The sequence below is a fragment of the Rhinolophus sinicus genome, chromosome 3 (genome assembly GCF_057876585.1).
Source record: "Rhinolophus sinicus isolate RSI-liver-muscle chromosome 3, RSI-T2T, whole genome shotgun sequence".
NCBI lineage: Eukaryota > Metazoa > Chordata > Mammalia > Chiroptera > Rhinolophidae > Rhinolophus > Rhinolophus sinicus.
The window spans coordinates 39,217,621-39,236,788 of record NC_142503.1 but is presented as its reverse complement, the minus strand read 5'-3'; the positions used below and the strand labels follow the sequence as shown (position 1 = coordinate 39,236,788).

Sequence of the window (19,168 nt, the reverse complement as noted above, 5' to 3'; positions counted from 1 at the left end):
ATAGTTTATTAGGGAGGAATGACTAAGTGTAACAGACTGAAGAAAGGAGGATATTCTTTCTTATGTTTATCTTTGTGATTATCTGATTTATGTCTGTATTTACTATGCAGAGATAAGCTCCAGTGTCCGGTTTTGTTCACCATTCTAGTTCCAGGCCCTAAAAACAGTACGTAAGTATTTATTGGATGAATGAATATAGTATTAAACACTTGGAGATGAGGTAAAACCAGGTCTAATCCCCAAATTCAAGCGTAGTAAGAGATATACCATAAAGGAGGCACAATCAACTTCCAAAAAACTAATTTTAATCAAAACAAAAATTGTTGATCATTAACAAGTTTATAAAACAGTGATTTAGTTACATAAATAAATTGATATCAGTGTATCAAATCTTAATTACTTTCAACTTCATGAGCATGTTTACATGGGTGATGAAGTACAACCTTTTTTTTTTTCTTTTTACCTATTATAATAAATAAAATGGAGCGCATGAAATAGTTCTAAACAAAAATACCTACAAACATACCTCTAGCATGTTCTCTAATGAAGGGAACAAGAGACACTGGACAACTTTTGCACCAAAACATAAAAATTGCTTTAAAAAGCACAAGGTTACAGAACCATCAGCTAAAGTAAAGACACTATACTGTAACCAAAGTTGGTATTTAATAATATAATGAACAGTTTGGTAGTTAGATCTCCAGTTTGGTTATTTTAAAGCATTAAGACAAGGCAAGATAGAAGGCTGCTTTTGTTTTGAGTAATTCTAGAGAAAATAAAATATATTTTAAAAAAAAAGAAAGAAAACTGAAAAGTAGAACAGTCATACCTACACAACTTTCTGTCCTGCACAAAGTCAAAATACCTATGCAGAATAGACATATAATATATATAATGTTATTTGTGCACAAAGGTTAGCTTATTATTAGCTCACTGCAAAGGCGTTATGTATCATATGTCAATTGTTTTGGAAAACATTTTGCGTTTTGTGTCAAAAGGATTTCTTTTAAGTTTCCTAGACTAGGAGGCACGAACCCCAATTCCGGCATACTGTATATTCTTAATGCTAAGGCTTGCTGCTCTGGCTGTGTATTTTGTTGTCCCTCTTTCTTCTAGTGCCTGTTACAAGCATGTGTGGTGTAGTGGTTGTTATTGGCGGTGGTGTGTGCGTGCGTGTGTGTCTTGTGTCTGTGTGTATACATATATATATGTATACATAAGTTGTATACATATATATACATATATAATTTCTCCCAATAGATCTCAGTCCAACCATGCGATCCAAAAGGTGGCTCTGCATAGATGCCCAGCATGAAGCTCACCGCCTGAGCCAACCCTGAAGCAAGGCGCACTTTGAGTCCTTCTGATAGGTTTTTCTCAGTTTTTTTTGTTTTTGTTTAAAACCAAGCTACTGCAGCTTCAAGTATTTTGCATTACATAGAATATTTTTTATAAATTAGTTAATGTTATATTTTCAATATTCAGACATATACTATAATATATATACAGTACAATAAATGCTCTCATTCTTTTTTTAATTTTTTTTTGATAAATCCCTGAGAATGTATGTTGACAGTCGCTAAGTTTCCACATGCACAAGCATCGTGTGCCATGCTTCTGGACGAACAGCACTGCAAAGCCACGTGGGTCAGCCTTTAACTATTAGTATTTCATTTTGTTGGTTTGTTTAAATATGCTGAAAATGTAAAGATGAGTTACAAAGGAGTAAAGCTGAATCCATTCGAGGTACTTATCACAGGATGGAGGTGTTTTGTTTGGTTTTTAAAGCCATTTCAATTATTTTTTTTTTTTGAGGCTGTGAACGTATACAGAAAACAGGAGAGCTATGTGGACTTTTGCCACTTGACAACATATACTCAGTGTAAACCAAACCTTTTTAACCTCTCTCTCATACAAAACCAAAACAAGAAAAAAGAAAAAAAAATTAAAAAAATATAATAAAAGGAAAGAAAAAAAAGGGAAGAAAATTAAAAACACACAAACTTTCACAACATGACAATTTAGTCTGCAAACGCAATATAACTATACACATATAATACCGGTGTGGCTCTGTTCTTTTAAGTTAAAAAGGGTACAAAGGCAGGCTCAAGTAAAAACAAACCATCCCTCCCATTCCCACCCCCCACCCCCATTCATACAGGTTCTATCAACCAAACCTCTCCCGAACCAACATCATCAGTTTCTTTTTGCCTTTGTAGATTTGTTTCAGGTTGTCAATAAACTGTGTAAACTGAATGTGTCCGTCATGCGCCATTAGGAAGGTCTCTCGGGCCTTGCTGAGGAACTCTATGAACTCGCTATAGTGCCGAGGACTGATGTGTGTGAGTCGTGAGTGCGTCGTGTTGATGTACGCCCCGATCGTGGCATCCAACAGCTGCCGCAAGGGGGCTTTGTCCAGTGACATGAGCTTACCCGAGTTCCTCCTGCCGTGAAGTCCCACCATGCCAGGAGTGGTCAGAGTGCACCTGCGCAAAATGTCTGACAGTACCGTTGCACACTTGACACTCTTGACCACCAGAGGTATTATAGCTGCAAGCTCATTTTTACCAAGGGAGTGGCTGAGCGCACAGGCCCACAAAACATCATTAATGGCAGGGTGCGTGTCCTGATTGTAGCTCAGGTTGAGATGGGTCATGGCCAGGGTGGCCAGCTTGTAGGCCCTCATGGGGTACCCGCGGTGCTCCATGTACCGTGCTATCGTGAAGAGCTGGGTGTAGCTCATGCCGGTCGTAGCAGCGTCGAGAACAATTTGGTACGCTGTCTCAAAAGCTATGTGATCCTTTTCACACAGGGTCAGCGCAGACAGGGCACAGTTCTGAGGGTCCTTCATGGCGCACTGCAATGCAAGGGTCCGGGCGCTGCCGGCCAGCTTTTCCTGCTGATGGCAGTCCAGGTGGAGGCGGACGATGGTGCTGTTGGACATTACGGTGGTTGCAACTATACTTGTGGCCTCAGTGGGAGTGAAGAGCGTGAACCAGCTCTGCATGATGCTGTCCAGGGCGTAGACGCCTGCAGGGAACACAGAGAAGCGCCATTACCCACGAGGAGGCTGCCTAGAGGTCTTGCCTTATTTCCACGTTATAATCAATGCTTACATTATTAACCATCATAGGACATGAGTTAGGCCAGAAAATCCTGTAAGGTAATGTGGCTGGGAGCAACCTTTTAGAATAAGGTTATTATAGATTGTTATTCAGTGAAATGCCTGAAAGGAACATGGACTTCCTGTAATAAAGAACTAATCCTCTCGGTAGCTGGTATTTGCACTGTGCTGCTTGCCATTTCAGACAATGGCTTTTTGCTAATGAGTTATACTTCACTGGGGCCTCCTGTCAGTTACCCACTACAGAATCTGAGTCAGAAAAACCACAACCGTCACCAAAATAGGGAGTTTTTATATGGCGTGTGTGTCTGTAAGTTTAAAGGACACACGATATAAAATGATTTAAGCTACACAAAGAAGCAGGAAAATGTGACCCATAACCAAGAGAAAAAAGTCGACAGAAGTAGACCTACAGATGACTCAGATGTGGGAAATGACTGTCAAGGTCTTTAACATAACCATTTTAAATACACAAGACCCAAGATGCCTAAGCTGAAGGACAATCCTAAAGGTGTGTGATTTAAGAGAAGGTACTAAATGGCAGACAACAATAAGGCATATATCTTGGCGCAGGGGTAGGGGAGTTGTTGTGGCAGTTCATCTTGCTATTATCTTTGTATTGCTTCACTAAACCATCACTTTAACAATCTAAACATAATTTTTTATGTTGAGACCAATTTCCCTTTTTCCAAAATAACAAACCATTACAGATCAATGAAAGAAAAATAACAAGAAAAATTATTTTACAGTATCTGCTGTGTCAGTATCTAAATACTGAGCTGGCAGTGTCTTCTTGGCAAGAGGTGTGTATCCTTTTCTGATGCAAACAGGAAGAAAGAAAGACAGTTTAACCAACATTTATTTTAAACTGCCACCATTTTATTCGTGTTGGCATTCCTGCTAGGAATATAGTTTTCTTTAGTACTAATTTACTATTGCAGAGGAAAATAGTTAGCTGAAGGGTTTCACAAATTACAGTTTATGGGCAATGAGGGACCTTCTTACGGCTACCTACAATTTCTCACATATCTGAAAGCTCACCTAAACCACACCCAGTGGTCATTTGTCTGTTGATACCATCACATATGCCCTCAGATGATGAAAACACTCAGCACAACTAGGTAACTTTATATATTATTTTCATTAAAAGGGACTGAACCACACTAATCCACTGTCTCAAGTCAGTTTCAAAGGTGGGCTCCAACCCACCAAGGATTCACTCTGGAACCCATAGTTACTAAAAGCACCTTAAAGTAGTGATAGAACAATTGGATAAAAAGTGTTTGCTCGCTGACTTATTCCATTTTCTTAAGAGTCTGGAGCCCCACATATTAGATGGTTCAGAAGAGGAGCAACGTAATTGTGTGTAACTGAAGGCTGGAAGGGGGAAGCCCCTGCAGGTTGCTGGAAGGGGCAAGGGCCTTGGAGAAGTCAGGGAGAAAGAGCGGAAATGTTCCTGTATCTGTAATGAGGAGGCACCTGGGAAGCTCCTGCTCCAGAATTTACCTACCCACTTCAGTAGCACATGTTACCAGCCACCTCACCATCTCCCGCCGCCGCCAATTTAAGGTTGACAGTGTCATTCGCATCACCTACACAGACAGGGCAACAAAATGTTTTGGAAGATTATCCTGGGTCAGTGGAAACATAAGACAATTCATCCCAGGGTATAAACTACTAGGTACACTCCCTACTACCAGGAGGATGAAGAGCCATATTTAGAGCAAATCTCGGCATATGAATTTGGATTTGTCCACGGCTGTCCTAGCTGGCCTTGTCCCAGCCTGAGAGGCCGCAGGTCCACGTTATACTCCTGGAGGAACTAACTGACCAGATGTGGCATCCTGGGCAAGTCACTCAATCACTTTTGTCGTGTGCAAAATCAGAGGCCTGGACAGGAGCGTTAAACACAGCCCATGCCCTCTCCTCCCCAGCTTTACCTTTCCATGGTTCTAGCTTCCTGAGGCTCCCAGTTCTGACTAGGAATCTTCATATGGCAAAGAGGTATTTTAAAATAATTGTTTTAGTTATTCCTTCAATCTCTGGTTTCTATTTTCTGGAAGTTATAAAGATAACCCCAGGTCCATGAAAAGAAATCATCTTTGGCTGCATTAGTGATCGGATTTTGCTTTTCACTTTCCAGTAAGTGATCCCAAGATAAAATTATCCATCTCTTCCTGCTTCCCCATTCTTTAAGATTCAGAAAATCTAGGGACCTAACTCCTAAAGCCTTGGAAAGACTCCATGGGATTCCTTCCTAGACCCGAGAAGGAATGAGGCAGGGGTCAGCTCTCAGTAATCTGCCATTTACCCAAAAATATCTTCCAGAATTCCAAATAACCAGAAAGCTTGGGTTAATGATTTTTCCTGCATCATACCTTTGAGACAAATGATAACAAAAATAAGCCAAATAACCAGAATTTATTTTTTAAAAGAAATTTTGAAAATGTCGTTGTATGGCTTAAATGAAATCTCCTATATATCTCTGCTTGTGCAGTACTATATACGGGTAAGCGCATTTTCCTGAAATTCAATTCTTTAAACTTTATTAATCACTGTTAGGAAAATCCGTAACTAGAAAACCAGATTCATCACCTAATTAGGGCATTCCATTCCCCATACTTAGGTAATTAGAGGATAACAATTTCTTTCACTGCTTTTTATAGGCGGTGGGAGAGCAAATGTAAATAGATTCCCTGAAAAACGTAGAAATAGAAACTTTTCAGTTCCTGGTTTACACAGAAAGCTTTTCAGAAACTAAGGACGCAAACATCTAGCTGCATGACTAACTCAAAACATCCTTGGTAATACACCTAAGCAGCAGGCCTGCTGCAACCGGACCCTGGCCCAATCACTCCTCCTTTACCTCATTTCCGCAGGGTTATAAAAAGGAGTTAGAACTGCCCATCTATTGTGAAAGTGCAAACATCAATACAAATTCATACTTCCTCTAAAAATTTAACCCTAACAAGTGAATCTTTATTATACATGACAGCTTAATTTAAGTCTCTGACGAGCAATAATTCTTCTCCATTCATTAAAAGAGAAATGGTAACGTGAAGGTTATAATTCAGAAAACGATTTTTTTATTGGAAGACACACATAGGGTTTCTAACTGTATGGTCCCCGAAGCTGAGACTGGCAGCAGTCTGGTCAGCGGGGCATGACAACAGCTCCGAGCACAGGGCTCTCCTAAAAGTCTAACAGGTTTGTGCCCCCCATAACTTACCTGTGCTAAAAAACCCAAACAAACACACAAACAATCCTGAGATGGCCTTTGTTTAGCAGTCCTTGGTACCCCGGAAAGACCATCAGTCACGTACCTGCAGGCCCAGCTCCAGAGACACTTTCAAAAGAGTGATGTCCGGCAAACTGTCCATGAGAGTTGCTATTTTAAATGCATCTTGGGCAAGCTTGAAGATGTGGGATGAGGAGTGAATGTTTTTCTGGATCGATTCTAATACTGTTTCCAGCCTCCGAACATCGCCTGCCACATACAAGGGAACACCAAACCACATCAAAATGAAGCCCAACAAAACAAACAAAAAATAACACACACGAAGGGTAGTAAAAAAGGAAACAAAACATAAGGCACAAGTTAATTTACCTGAAATGTTCACAGACGGCACGGATGCGACAGCTAAGTGTACCCGAGTTACTGCAATGCCTATGAATCTCGGCTTCACAAACAAGAAACACCGAGACACCCTCAATGACTAAAACCACGTGACCCAGAACCAACACAAGATAGCAAATAATTCTCCTAGTTTCTACTTACGTATTTTTTGGCGAATAGTACAGATAGAAAAAAAAAAAAAAGTAACCTCACTTTTTAATCTGCTTCTGAATCTCAACCACCATTTACATGGCATGATAACTAAATCTGAACTGTGCCAGCAGCAAGTATAACGACGCAGGTAAATGAGGAAAATGTCAGGCTCAAATGAGTAACACCCGTTTTGCCTCATATGCTAACATCTAAAGAAAAGTATCCCCTGCAACCTGACATTAGCACCTCTATTTGATAGCAAACATGACCCTTAAAAAAAAGAAAAAGGTAAAGTACCCCAATCATCCCCAGGCCTCAGGACACTCCCGTACCTTTGGCTGCAGTTAGCATGGTAGACGCCAGCTCACACTGCTGGGATTCTATGTGGCTTAGAGTGAACCAACGAGGGTATCGGTTAGGAACAACTGACGCAATGTGGTGTGGGCGGGTGAGGTCTCCCGTTGGAGCAGTAGATTCCAATACTAGTAACCTGTAATGAGAAGACAAGGCAGGTTCATCACCTTGGCCACAGGGACTGGCCAGAAGCCAGAGCAGTGGGCAGAGGCTGGGAGCAACTGTTCAGGTCCTTGGTGCAGGAAGAGCTGGTACAGCTACACTCTGCTGTTTGGATGCCAAAGTCACCTCGTTAATTGCTCATTACCCAAACCTAAGAGATTTCCTTTTTCTAGCACCATTCAAAAAATTGCAATATTCAAGGAAATAAAGATCTGTAACAATGAAGAAGTCTGAAATACAGTCTCGATGCTTACCTACTTTAAAATTTTTGAATCTTATCACTCATTAAAAAATAAAAAGCAAGAGAAAGCTAACAGGGAAGTATATATTAAGACTGACATTACAACAGTCAGAGGTCAGTGAATAGCGGAGATGCATAAGGTTAACTGATTGAAACACAAAATAAGAGGGGAAGTAAAACAAAAATGATTTCCTTTCCATTATTCATACTTTCGAAAGAATTAGTTCCTTATTACTTCAGGAATTTGTAGTTAGAATATGTTCTATCAATCGTATCAGATAGGATGAATGCAAATGATCCAAGTATTTGTCCCTTGACAATCTTGCATAAATTCAGTGTGACTTCTCATTTCAATCAATCAATCTTTGATTAAGAATATGTTGACAAATAAAGAACAATTATTAAAAATAAAGCACGTGCTTAGTGATCTTTTCCAAATTATAAGCATCAAAGAGATTTGTAGAGTAGCTACAACTGCAGCAATTCCTTTACAATCATTAAAACAATGACCTTCACCCCAGTATTCCAGAGTTAGGGACTATGAAACAAGAGCTGGGGACCACGAGCCAGCAGGGTCAGGCTGTGATGCTGGCCTGCTCTGGTAAGCAAATGCTTCATTCTCTTTTGCTTTTATCTAGGGACAGATGTTTGCATTAGAGGGTGTCAAGGTAGGCAATTGAGTAATAAGAATTTTGGTGGGGTTGCTATTAAGTTTAAAAAAAAAAACACCCAGAATGCCCCTGTATTCACAGGCAGATCTTTGCAGAGTTGCTGGAAAGGAAACTAGTCAACATTCCTGGAAAGATGAAAAAATGAGTGCTGCACACACCCTTCCTCAGTCCCCCGCCATTAATTCCAGAAGGACGAAGAAGCAAGTGAGCTACACGTCTCTTTTCCTTCCTGTCCCCTGGCTGCCCTGAGATGCTCTGCTGGGTCACACTACCTCCCTCCCTCCGCAGTCCTTTGCTGGGGGAGCAATTGCAGGAGGAAGAGAAGAGGTAGAAAAGCAACTCCCCGGTGCACTGCTAGCACCCTCATGAACAAACTGCCTAGGCAGCAACCAAGGGCAGACATACATGAGTTTCTGAATATGAGAAAAGCAAGCCTCTCCGCCTGACCAATACCTTCACACACAAGCCAGAACCACAGAGAAACCTTATGCTACTTTACTTGTAAACTTACAATGGTCACAGCAATAGCATCTGGTGGTACCCTAACATTAGCATCCTTTCCTCACACAGGAGCAAGAGTCTAGAATGTGGGTAAGTACAGAGCTGAGCATCTGTCTTCATCCGAAAACTGCCATTTCAGCTTCAAAAATGGGAATAGGAACTTACTTATAAAACTGTGCTTTAAAATACAAACCAAGTGGTATAAAATAATTTGGTGGGAGACTTTTGCTTATGTTAGTTTTAAATTTATATTCTGGTGCCTCAAAAATAGACAAGAGAGAACTTATAAGGTTTCTCTATAGGTTAATGAGATTTCATGTTGCCAAGGAAAGCATGTCAAATTAAAGGAAGTCAGCTTCAGAACACACTGACACACAGGTACACCCCCGCTCCCCTCTCACCCCGGCCAAATCACTGCATAAAACAGAGGCCTCCTAAGAGAGACAAGCTACACACATAAAGGTAAGGATTTGTTTTTAAATCCACTACACTGGCTGCAGACATAGAACCTTTGATGAAAAGCTTCTATGGGATCAAATGTATTCTCCAGCACCTCAAACTTTTAGGTGTGGTTTATGGTTTGTCCTTTGGCAACTATAACATGGCCTAATCTGCACTTTACCACAGGACTGTTTTAAGTTTTTTAAAAAGCAAAAATCTCATGTTTTAAGAAAGGTAGGTATTCCTTTCAGGCCCTTAAAGTTTTACAGTCTACATGTAAGACTGAAAAATACAATCTTGAATTCATTAAAAAATAATCACCTAGGACAAATTCGTGATAAAATATGTGGTGAACTGACTTGAAAAAGGAAAGTGAAAATAGAAAGGTCAGTGGCAGAGAATAACACATTCTAATTGTTATTACTGAAAAGGAGGTCCTGAGGAGATGGACGCAGTCAGAGCTCAAGTAAGCAGATCCGGGAAGACCCCTGATGGTGATGCCCTCAACACTAGATACGGGTCCCCTCCTCCCTCCCTCTCCAGCACAAAGGTATGTGAGCCCTGCGCTGGTCTTCCTGCACTGCTGATGGAACGGGGAATTACAGCAGGCAGGTGTGAAGGGCTCCCTCAATTAGTACATGCAGTCAAGTATATTTATCATTTACTACTGTTTCAAAAATCGAATTTTTTCAAAACAATTTAGGAAGGTTTCAACGGTTGCTGCCATGCGGTTAAACTAGGCCTGAAACTGTTTTCTCTTCCTAAACTTTAGCTTCAAGAAAAAGTAGGAAAAAGCCACCATGGGCATAACTATGATAGCAGTCAAGGATACAATTCTTCTGTCACTTTAAAACAGAAGCCAAACAAGCCAACGAACGAACCACCACCACAACAATCCAAGAAGCATATAAACAAATAGGTTCTTTAGATTCTCTGCTGCCTACAAGAAACATGAATGAATGAGAAGTCAGGTTACAGCCATTTGTCCCAGTGGGGAATTTGGATTGCATCTGCCCGGCTGGGCAGTGAATACGTACCGCATTGCTCTCAGTGCAATTTTGTATGCCAATTCAGCATCATGAGGTAGGAGAGAGGTGAAGAGATACTTGGCAAATGTGTGCATTGGAACGCTCTCCCGATGGATTATTTCGCCTAAACCACTATATGGTCCGGCTGTGGGAAGAGAGCATACACATTTTACATTCCTAAAAAAGGAACTAAGACTTCTTGTAAAGTATATCTTAAAAATTTTATGTAAAGTTATAACATACAAGCTAATCTAGTCAAAAATGTAATCTAAGTGACATAGTAGAAAGGAATACAAATTCTCAGTCAAAAATGATTCTACAGGGTATAGTATTCAATATCGAATTTACTTCAGGAACAATCCCTTAACTGTACCACAGCTAAAATGAGAATCACAGAACTGGGCAGAGCTTTTTCACATTATAACTGCTTCAGAGAAAGAAACCCTCCAAAGCATAAAACCTCACTGAATTCAAACATCCTCTCTCAATGAGTATATCTAAGCATCCAGATTTTCAAATGCACAGATGACTCTGCAGCTTAACTTGGGAAGCTGCCCCGGACCCAATCAGCCTTAGGGGCACAGACAAGCCAGGGTTCCAGGAAAGAGAGCTGATTCAGGGGAAGGGTGGGGGAAGGATTCTGTACCACAAACCCCAATACAAAGACTTTAAACATTGTTGCAGAAATATTAATTCTCAGAAAGTGATTTACAATAATAAAAGAATAGTTACCCATTTGATACTCACCGTGGGCAAAAGAAAAGAAAAAACTGACAATCTACTACTTTTGGGGCTCCAAAAGACCAATTTTTAAAAGCAAAACTACATTTAAGCTGTCAAAATTCATTTCTTACTAAGTTATGACAGGCATGGTGGGAGAGCTGACTTCCCCTGTATGCTCTCTGAATGCTGCCCTAAGAAGGGACGCATAGACTTTTAAAATAAATTCTGAAAGGAAACCACAGTGGTTAGTTCAACTAGTTTCCACTTAGGTACTTTGAGGTTTAGTTACTGTAAAGTGTTTAATAAATTAGTTTCCATGTCACCTTTGGGTAAAATCTATTTCATGGTTTCTAGAATTATGAACCATGACACTACTGCTCAAAGGACATAATGCATTTGTTTTCCATGAGAACAAATCAGTCTGGCGACGAATTCAGAATGCAAGAAATGCAGTTCAGAAGAAATGGTGAGAGGAGTTACTGAATTGAGCATGGCGTAGGAGCATTATATACTACAGATTCATTTTAAGAGGTTATTTTAAACTTCATTGTTTTATTTCTTATTTTATTATTTTTGAGTTCATTCTTTTGAAAATCATATAGTAAACCTTTTTTTCACCTACGCAAATTAAAATCCATCCTAGATTTTAATTTTACCAAATCTACTAATCTTTTCCTTGTCTTTTAGATATTTAAGAATGTTTCAGTGAGCTGACATTCTTCAAAGTTGATATAGCAATACAGTAGAACATTTAGTTCATACAATGAGACCAAATTATTTAGGTTATTATTACAGACAGAATGTTTGCATCTCCCACCCCAATTTATTATGTTGAAGCCCCAACTCCCAACGTAACTGTAGTTGGAGATAGGGCCTTTATGGAGGTAATGAAGGCTAAATGAGGTCTTGGGTTGGGCCCTGATCTGACAGGACTAGTCTCCTTATAAGAAGAGACAACAGAGAGCTAGCTCCTACAAAAACTACACACGCGCATGCGCTCTCTTTCTCTCTCCCTCTTCTCTCTAAAGCAGTCATCTATAAGCGAGGTAGAGGGCCCTCACCAGAAAATGAATTGGCCAGCACCTTGACCTGGGACTTTCCAGCCTCTAGAACTGTGAGAAATAAATTTCTATCGCTTAAACCACCTAGTCTCTGGTATTCTGTTATGGCAGTCTCAGCAGAGGAAGACATTAACTCTATTTTACTTAAGAACTAATTATAGCAAATTTGTAGTTTTTTTCTTCATTTCTTTTCCATTGCATTTCAATGTCTCCCTTAAACCATCAAGCTACCTCTCTGTACTATGCAGGGAAAGCCAGCAGGCATAATCAACACTTTGTTATGACGCTGCCCAACAAGGAAAACATTCAGTCAAATATCACAGAATTATTTGTGAATTCATAATCAGTGTAATTCTGAATGCCAGTGTACTGCATAATAAAGGACTGAAATTTGGTACTAAGTTGCCCAGAAGTGCTTTTCTAATATGCCAATTGATCCAATATGCCAATATTGAGGCCAGAAGTGATTAATACTCAGCAACAACATAGGGTACTGTTTCCTCTTTTTCAGATACCTGAGTCTAATAACCCTGAGGTATGATAAAAAAAAAAATACAGTGAATGTTTAAATAAATTTATTACAGTAGAAGACACATTGCCATTAATCCCTCTCAAAATACTCCCCCTCGGTTCGAACACACTTATCCCATCGTTCTTGCCACTTTCTGAAGTGGTTCTGGAAGTCCTCTTTCGTGAGTGTCTTTAGGTGCAATGTCGTGGCTTCACTGATGTCCTGAACTGATTCAAAACATTTACTTTCATGATCATTTTGACTTTTGGGAAGAGCCAGAAGTCGCACAGTGCCAGCTCTGGTGAATAAGGTAGATGAGGACACACTGTAATGGTTTGACAGAAATCACCGTACCAGAAGTGATGTGTGACACAGAGCCTTTCTTTGTGATCACAAAATACGGTGAATGCAGCTGCCGAGTGCCATCCAACGTAAAGGCAGGGATCTTCAATAAAGGAAGCAACACGTCAAAGCTTAGTAACAGTGTGAGACAAGTTTCAGCTTGTTTGGTGCAGTCGCTTGTGAGTCAGTTGAGAGAAGGTGTGTTTTAAACTGTGCCATGACAACGCTCCGTATCACACATTGCTTCTGGTATACAGCAAATTCTGTCAAATACAAACATTATGGTGTGTCCTCATCCACCTTACTCACTGGATCTGGCACCGTGCGACTTCTGGCTCTTCCCCAAAGTCAAAATTATTCAGGACATTGAGGCAGCCAGGACAGCGCAACTAAACACACTCAGGAAAAAGGACTTCCAGAACTGCTTCAGAAAGTGGCAAGAGGTAGGATAAGTGTGTTCAGAACGACGGGGAGTATTTTGATGGTGATTAATGGCAGTGTGTCTTTTACTGTAATAATAATTTTTTAAATTTAAACATTCACCGTATTGTTTGATCACACCTCGTAATTTGCCCCTGAAATGTGCAGAGTGTAAATGCATGGACAACTTGGTGCCCCAGTGCAGTCAACTCATCACGGAATGCTTATCTTCTGGAGTTTACTGAAATGGTCCCTGGCTTCCCCCTTGGACTGCTTCCTGTCCTGTACCGCCCACTCTTTGCAGGCCTAGCAGGGTCAGGAAAGTAGAGGAGGATGGAATGAGTCAACAACACTCTTTATCAGGCACATTTCTCATAAAAAAGTTTAATGGGGATGTATGGACTAATCAAAGACTCAGACAAAGTTAAAAAATATTCATGAGCAATAAACATGGAGACATTTAAAAAGGTAAATGATAGAAAGATATCAGACACATCAACTTTGAAAATCACACACCCTCTTTCTATCCTTCCATATAATGGGAACTAAAAGTCAGTACTAAGAGCCAGTGACAGCATAAAAAAAGTGTGTGGCTAATGATGTTGCTTATATCAAAAGGAATTATGAAATGAAACTAAAAGAAAACAGTAACAAAAGAATCAAGATCACCTGAAATTTGCCAAGATAGATTTCTATGTTTAGAAGGAAAAAACTTTAGGAGAGTGCTTTAAAAAATTAATATTAGGAATTGTTACCAAAATTAATCATGTTATTAAGAAGAACATTTTCCATTTAAAATGCATTTCTAAAATACATAAATGTATAATATATTTGGTGAAAATATTTTCTTTTAAATAGATCATTAGCTTTGGACAAACAAAAGAGGTTCTGAAATGCTATTTTCTCTAAATCTCTTCCCCATGTAACAGTTTTGAATATCAGATGAAGACACCAAACTTTATGAGCCTATCAGTCACAGAGAAGCTAACATACATGTACTTTTGAGACAGAAGCTATTTTATCAATTAGACAACTATATTTACACAAAAGATTAAGCTATCATGCTAATTACACTTAACTCTTTGAGAAAAAAAAAAAAAAAAACGCCAGCCAAAATTTGTTAGGTCCTTTAGCTCTTCACTTTATTTAAAAGAAAAAAAGAAAATTAGACTGTCTTAGAGATTCTATGAAACTTTAACTTGGTGAACCTATACCTAATGAATTCTCTGAAATAATTAGCCCAGTGGAAATTCATTCCTGTGGCCTTTCGTCCTTGGTTAGCGTGTGCAAACCACATATTCCAATCCCAGGCATCATGTAACAGTCAATAATTCAGAGGAATGCCAACCAATTTTTCCATTTTATTATTTCATTGATCAAGCAAAGAGGAGCATGGCTACCAGCAACAGCTCACTAAGTATCAGACTTCTGGTTATCTCAGGAACAACACAGCCAAAATAAAAACAGTTCTTTTCAGAGCTTGTGTCATCAAATGGGGATCATTTCTAACTGGCTATCCTATGTGACCACTTAAATCAAATGACACAAACCTAAACATCTGTACTTTTTTTATTAAGTGATACTATTTTTACATAGTAAACATGCCTATGATACTCAGAATAACTACCATATTAAATGCGTTCAACAGTGCTTTAATATAATTGGCTAAACAAGTGGAAAACTTCTTTATCAAACTACCTTCTAATAGGAAGACTGCTTGCTTGCGAAAAATTTTCACCAGTGTGTCATCCAATTCAATTTCCTGAAGCTTGGAAATGAGCTGCTCCTCATTCCGGCAAACCTTCTCTTGTGTGTACAGCCCATCAGGCATGATACGCTGCTGTCCCAGCCCTATCAGGGCTACTTCCACAGCTAGCGTTAAATAGGATTCCCCTTCTTCTAAGAATTTGTGTGCAGGTAGATGCTGGTATTCCAGAGACTTGCACTGTCCCATATTCTCTGTAAAATGTCACACAAAACAATCAGAGTTTGGAAACTACTTTTGCAGGTATAATAAATATTATATTATACCCAGTACTCGTAAATGAATTATTGACTTAATTCTAAGAAAGCGAGAAAACATATTTCTTAGGTTAAAGTGCATAGCTTTCCATAGTATCTTTTTAAAAATGACAATGAATTACTAAATGTATGTTTTGGGAGCTAGAACATTACAAATATTTTTCTGCCATTGAAAATGAATCACTAAAGAAAACCATACATCAAAGAAAAGATAAGAATACTTAAGAATGGAAAAAAATTTAATTAAACAAGTGTGAAATTACATGATGACTGCAATAATTAGCAATTTTTAGAAGCCTGGCATTAAAAAAAAAGCTTCCATATTTTTATCACAATGTTAAAATTTATAATGAAACAGTGGAGAACATAACACATGTAACCCAATTTCAAGGTCCTTTCTGTTATCAAAGAGTCATCAGTTACCACAAGAGTAATGATTCTTTGAGCATTCCCTTATCTCTGTCAAGGTGTTTCTATTAGAAATTTTAACAAACTTCAACCATCAAACTCCCAAGGAAAGAACATTCAGAGTCATACCTTTCACCCCCCGAATAGTTTTGGGTCACCCATCATCCATGAAGGCAACACCGCAGGAGAACACATGGAGGGGTTAAATAATTAACCCTCTGAGCTCACCCAGCCATGGGAGCAGCAAAGGGACAATATTTCCTCCCTCCCACATGATGCACATCCTTATTTTATATCTTGATGCTAGAAAATGGTCACGAATGCAGGTAAATTCTTCGGTGCAGAATCACTGACTAGAAGGGAATAAATATTCTTACGGTTCTTTACACATACTGTCAACTCCAAGGCTTTTCCCAGTTCGTGGAAGCCTACCCCAAAATATTCAATGTGCCTATTTCCTTGCTCTCTTGCTAACTGTAGGTATTGTCAACTATGTGGATTCATAAAACAAACTGTGAAGAAAAAAGGCCCATGAGACAAATGCCAGTGGTCTTACCTGTAAAATCTGAGAAGCCAGGGAAGCTTTCCTCATCCATGCGGCAGGCTTCCATAAGGCTGCTGAAAAGAGTGCCCACGGGGTCCAGGGGGTGGCCAACCCAGCCCTCCAGATTGGTTATCGAGGTTATGCTTTTATGGGGTAGCTCTGTAAAGGAAAAGGGAATTGAGAAATAGAAAGAAGTAAAGGGAAGAGAAGCTTTATTTACCATTTAATAACAGCATCCAGACAAATTACTATAAATGTTATTAGAAGAACAAAAGTACATATAATCCTCAACCTGTGAACTATTTTGAGTTCTAAAGTTTCAACTGTAAATCAATGTAAATAGTACTAACTTCCTAGGACAACTCCCAAACATCTATTTAATTCACGTGTGCATGGTATTGGGTTATTATTACTTACACTATTAAATTACGTTGTATGAGGGAAAATGAATTCTAAGTTTTCACCTGGGAAGTTACGGACAACTACCCTCCCTTCCTAGGAGTGGCATTAGAGAGGACTAAAAAGTCTCCCTGGAATTACCACTGGGTAACTCTACAACTCTATTAAAGAAGAAACTCTCAGCATCAGTGCTAACAGGATTATTTAAATGGAGATCAGAGGGCAGTTGTAGCCGGGGTCAGACTTGAACTCCCCTAGGAATATTACTAAATTACTCCCCAATCACCTTATGAAAGTTTTTCTTAGCATAGATCTGTAAGGCATTTAAGAGAGAACTTTTGCCACAAAGAGGAACTATAGCAGAAGGTAACATCATTTGGATGAAACATATTCTTTTCATTTTATTCACAGAATGTTAGTACTTTCAAGTTAAGTTAAATTACAGAGGCTGAAAAAACAGCTGCAAATATTTTAAGATATATTCCATTGTTGTAAATAATGCAATATTTCACATCTAAGTGTTTACTAAAGTAACAAATAATTGTACCTCCTTCTTAAATAAAAATATAACAAAATCTATATATAAAATACACAGGAAACAAACTGCCTGATTAATAGCTAAAGAGCTATTCCATGAATCCAATACTCCTTTAGAAGTCTTCTGGTTTTGGACCATCAACTATCAGTACACAGAGATGAAGCACGAGGGAGGGAGGTGGTAGGAGAGGGTAAAGGGTTGGTCAAATATGTGGTGATGGAAGGAGACCAGACTTTGGGTAATGAGCACACAATGCAATACACAGATAATGTATTATAAAATTGTACGCTTGAAAGCTATATTATTTTACTAACCATGTCACCCCAATAAATTTAATTTAAAAGATGACGCATGGCCTGGTACACTGTATTAAAATTTATAAAAGTTAGCTCCTAGATTCCTTGGGAAGGTCTTTTCCTTTGGTTTCTGTCACTGGCTTTCATATACCTAACCAGTATGAAAAAATTAAAAAAGAAACATGAGCATTACTCCTAGGAACAATCAAATATATATATTTGACGGGGGAAAAAACGCACACACACACACACACACACATACACACACACAGTGAAGGTAAGCATTGTGCTTATTTAAATAAATCTATTGTCAAGTGATGGAAACTGAGGGTAAAATTTTACAAAGTATTTCCTCTACGTCCTCTTTCTTTTCACACAAAAATTAGCGAAAAAACACAAACAGGAGAAATAAATCAAAAAAGGAGTACAGTTTTCTTCAGAATGAAGAAGTTGAGCTAAGTGAAATAAGTCAAACAGAGGAAGGCAAATACTGTGTGATCTTACTTATATGGGGAATCTAAAAAAAAACTGAGCTCCCAGATAGAACAGATTGATGGCTGCCGGCGGGAGGGGGAGTTGGGGGGGGGGGGAGGAGTGGCAGGGTGAAATAGATGATGGTGGTCAAAAGGCACAAATTTCCAGTTATAAAATAAATGTCATGGGAATGTAATGTACAGCATGGTGAGTATAGTTAACAAGACTGTATTGCGTATCTGAAAGTTGCTAAGTGAATAAATCTTAAAACTTTCTCATCACAAGAAAAAAAATTTATAACTATATGTGGTGACAATTATGTTAACTAGACTTATTGTGGTGATTATTTTGAAATATAGAAATACTGAATCATTACATTGTACACCTGAAACTAATATAATGTTATATGTAAATTATATCTCAATTTAAGAAAAGAGGCTGACATATCATACCATACAGTATTAAAAATACACAAGATATTTCATTTATTAATCTTGGCCACATATCAAATAGCTATTATGACAATTTGGAATTGTAACAGCTATGAAAAACAGTCTTTAAATATGGACAAACAAAAAAAGTAGAGAAAGATAAAGGTATAGATACATAATATTAGCAATACTTAAGCATAGTCTGCAAAAAGTTTTTCATTGCTCCAAGGATAAACGAGAAACGTATGTAAAAATGTCCTCAAAGATAATCAAAGGAGTCTATAACATGTATTCTAACTTATTGTATTTTGCTGGGTATAATGTGCATTTTTTTGCCCAAATTTGTGAGGGAAAAATAAAGATGCGCATTATATATTACTAATTCTGTTTATCTATATAAATGTTTTTAACTCTTTTACTTATGTTTGAGTTAAAAGTGTAATTCTACAAATCAATAACGATATCCGTATGCAAAATAATACCCTGCAATACGATAATTGGTTCTGTTGAACTTACGATGAACTTGCAACGACAAAGAGTTCTTGGCCTTCCGTGATGCATAAATACCATAAATTTGTTACCGGTACATAAAATTTCTTGTACCACAATAGGTTAAAAAATAAATGCTAAAATTCCTTTATGATATAAAAAACAAGTACCTAAATGTAAACAAATAAAAATTTGAATTAAAAAATTAAAATGAAAAAT

The 19,168-nt window shown here is 38.5% G+C and overlaps 1 protein-coding gene across 1 annotated transcript in view; it reads right to left on the bottom strand.

Annotated features, from left to right (window-relative positions):
* Positions 1 to 283: 283 nt before the first annotated feature.
* ZSWIM6 (zinc finger SWIM-type containing 6) overlaps positions 284 to 19,168 on the bottom strand; it is a 183,982-nt gene continuing 165,097 nt past the window's right edge. Inside the window, exons 8-14 of the mRNA XM_074328909.2 lie at positions 16,335 to 16,481; positions 15,047 to 15,307; positions 10,301 to 10,436; positions 7,226 to 7,383; positions 6,448 to 6,611; positions 4,635 to 4,716; positions 284 to 3,030 (exon numbers count right to left, since the gene is read on the bottom strand). Coding sequence (XP_074185010.2) covers positions 2,168 to 3,030; positions 4,635 to 4,716; positions 6,448 to 6,611; positions 7,226 to 7,383; positions 10,301 to 10,436; positions 15,047 to 15,307; positions 16,335 to 16,481 — 1,811 coding nt within the window. The 3' untranslated portion in view covers positions 284 to 2,167. The remainder of the gene's footprint in view (positions 3,031 to 4,634; positions 4,717 to 6,447; positions 6,612 to 7,225; positions 7,384 to 10,300; positions 10,437 to 15,046; positions 15,308 to 16,334; positions 16,482 to 19,168) is intronic.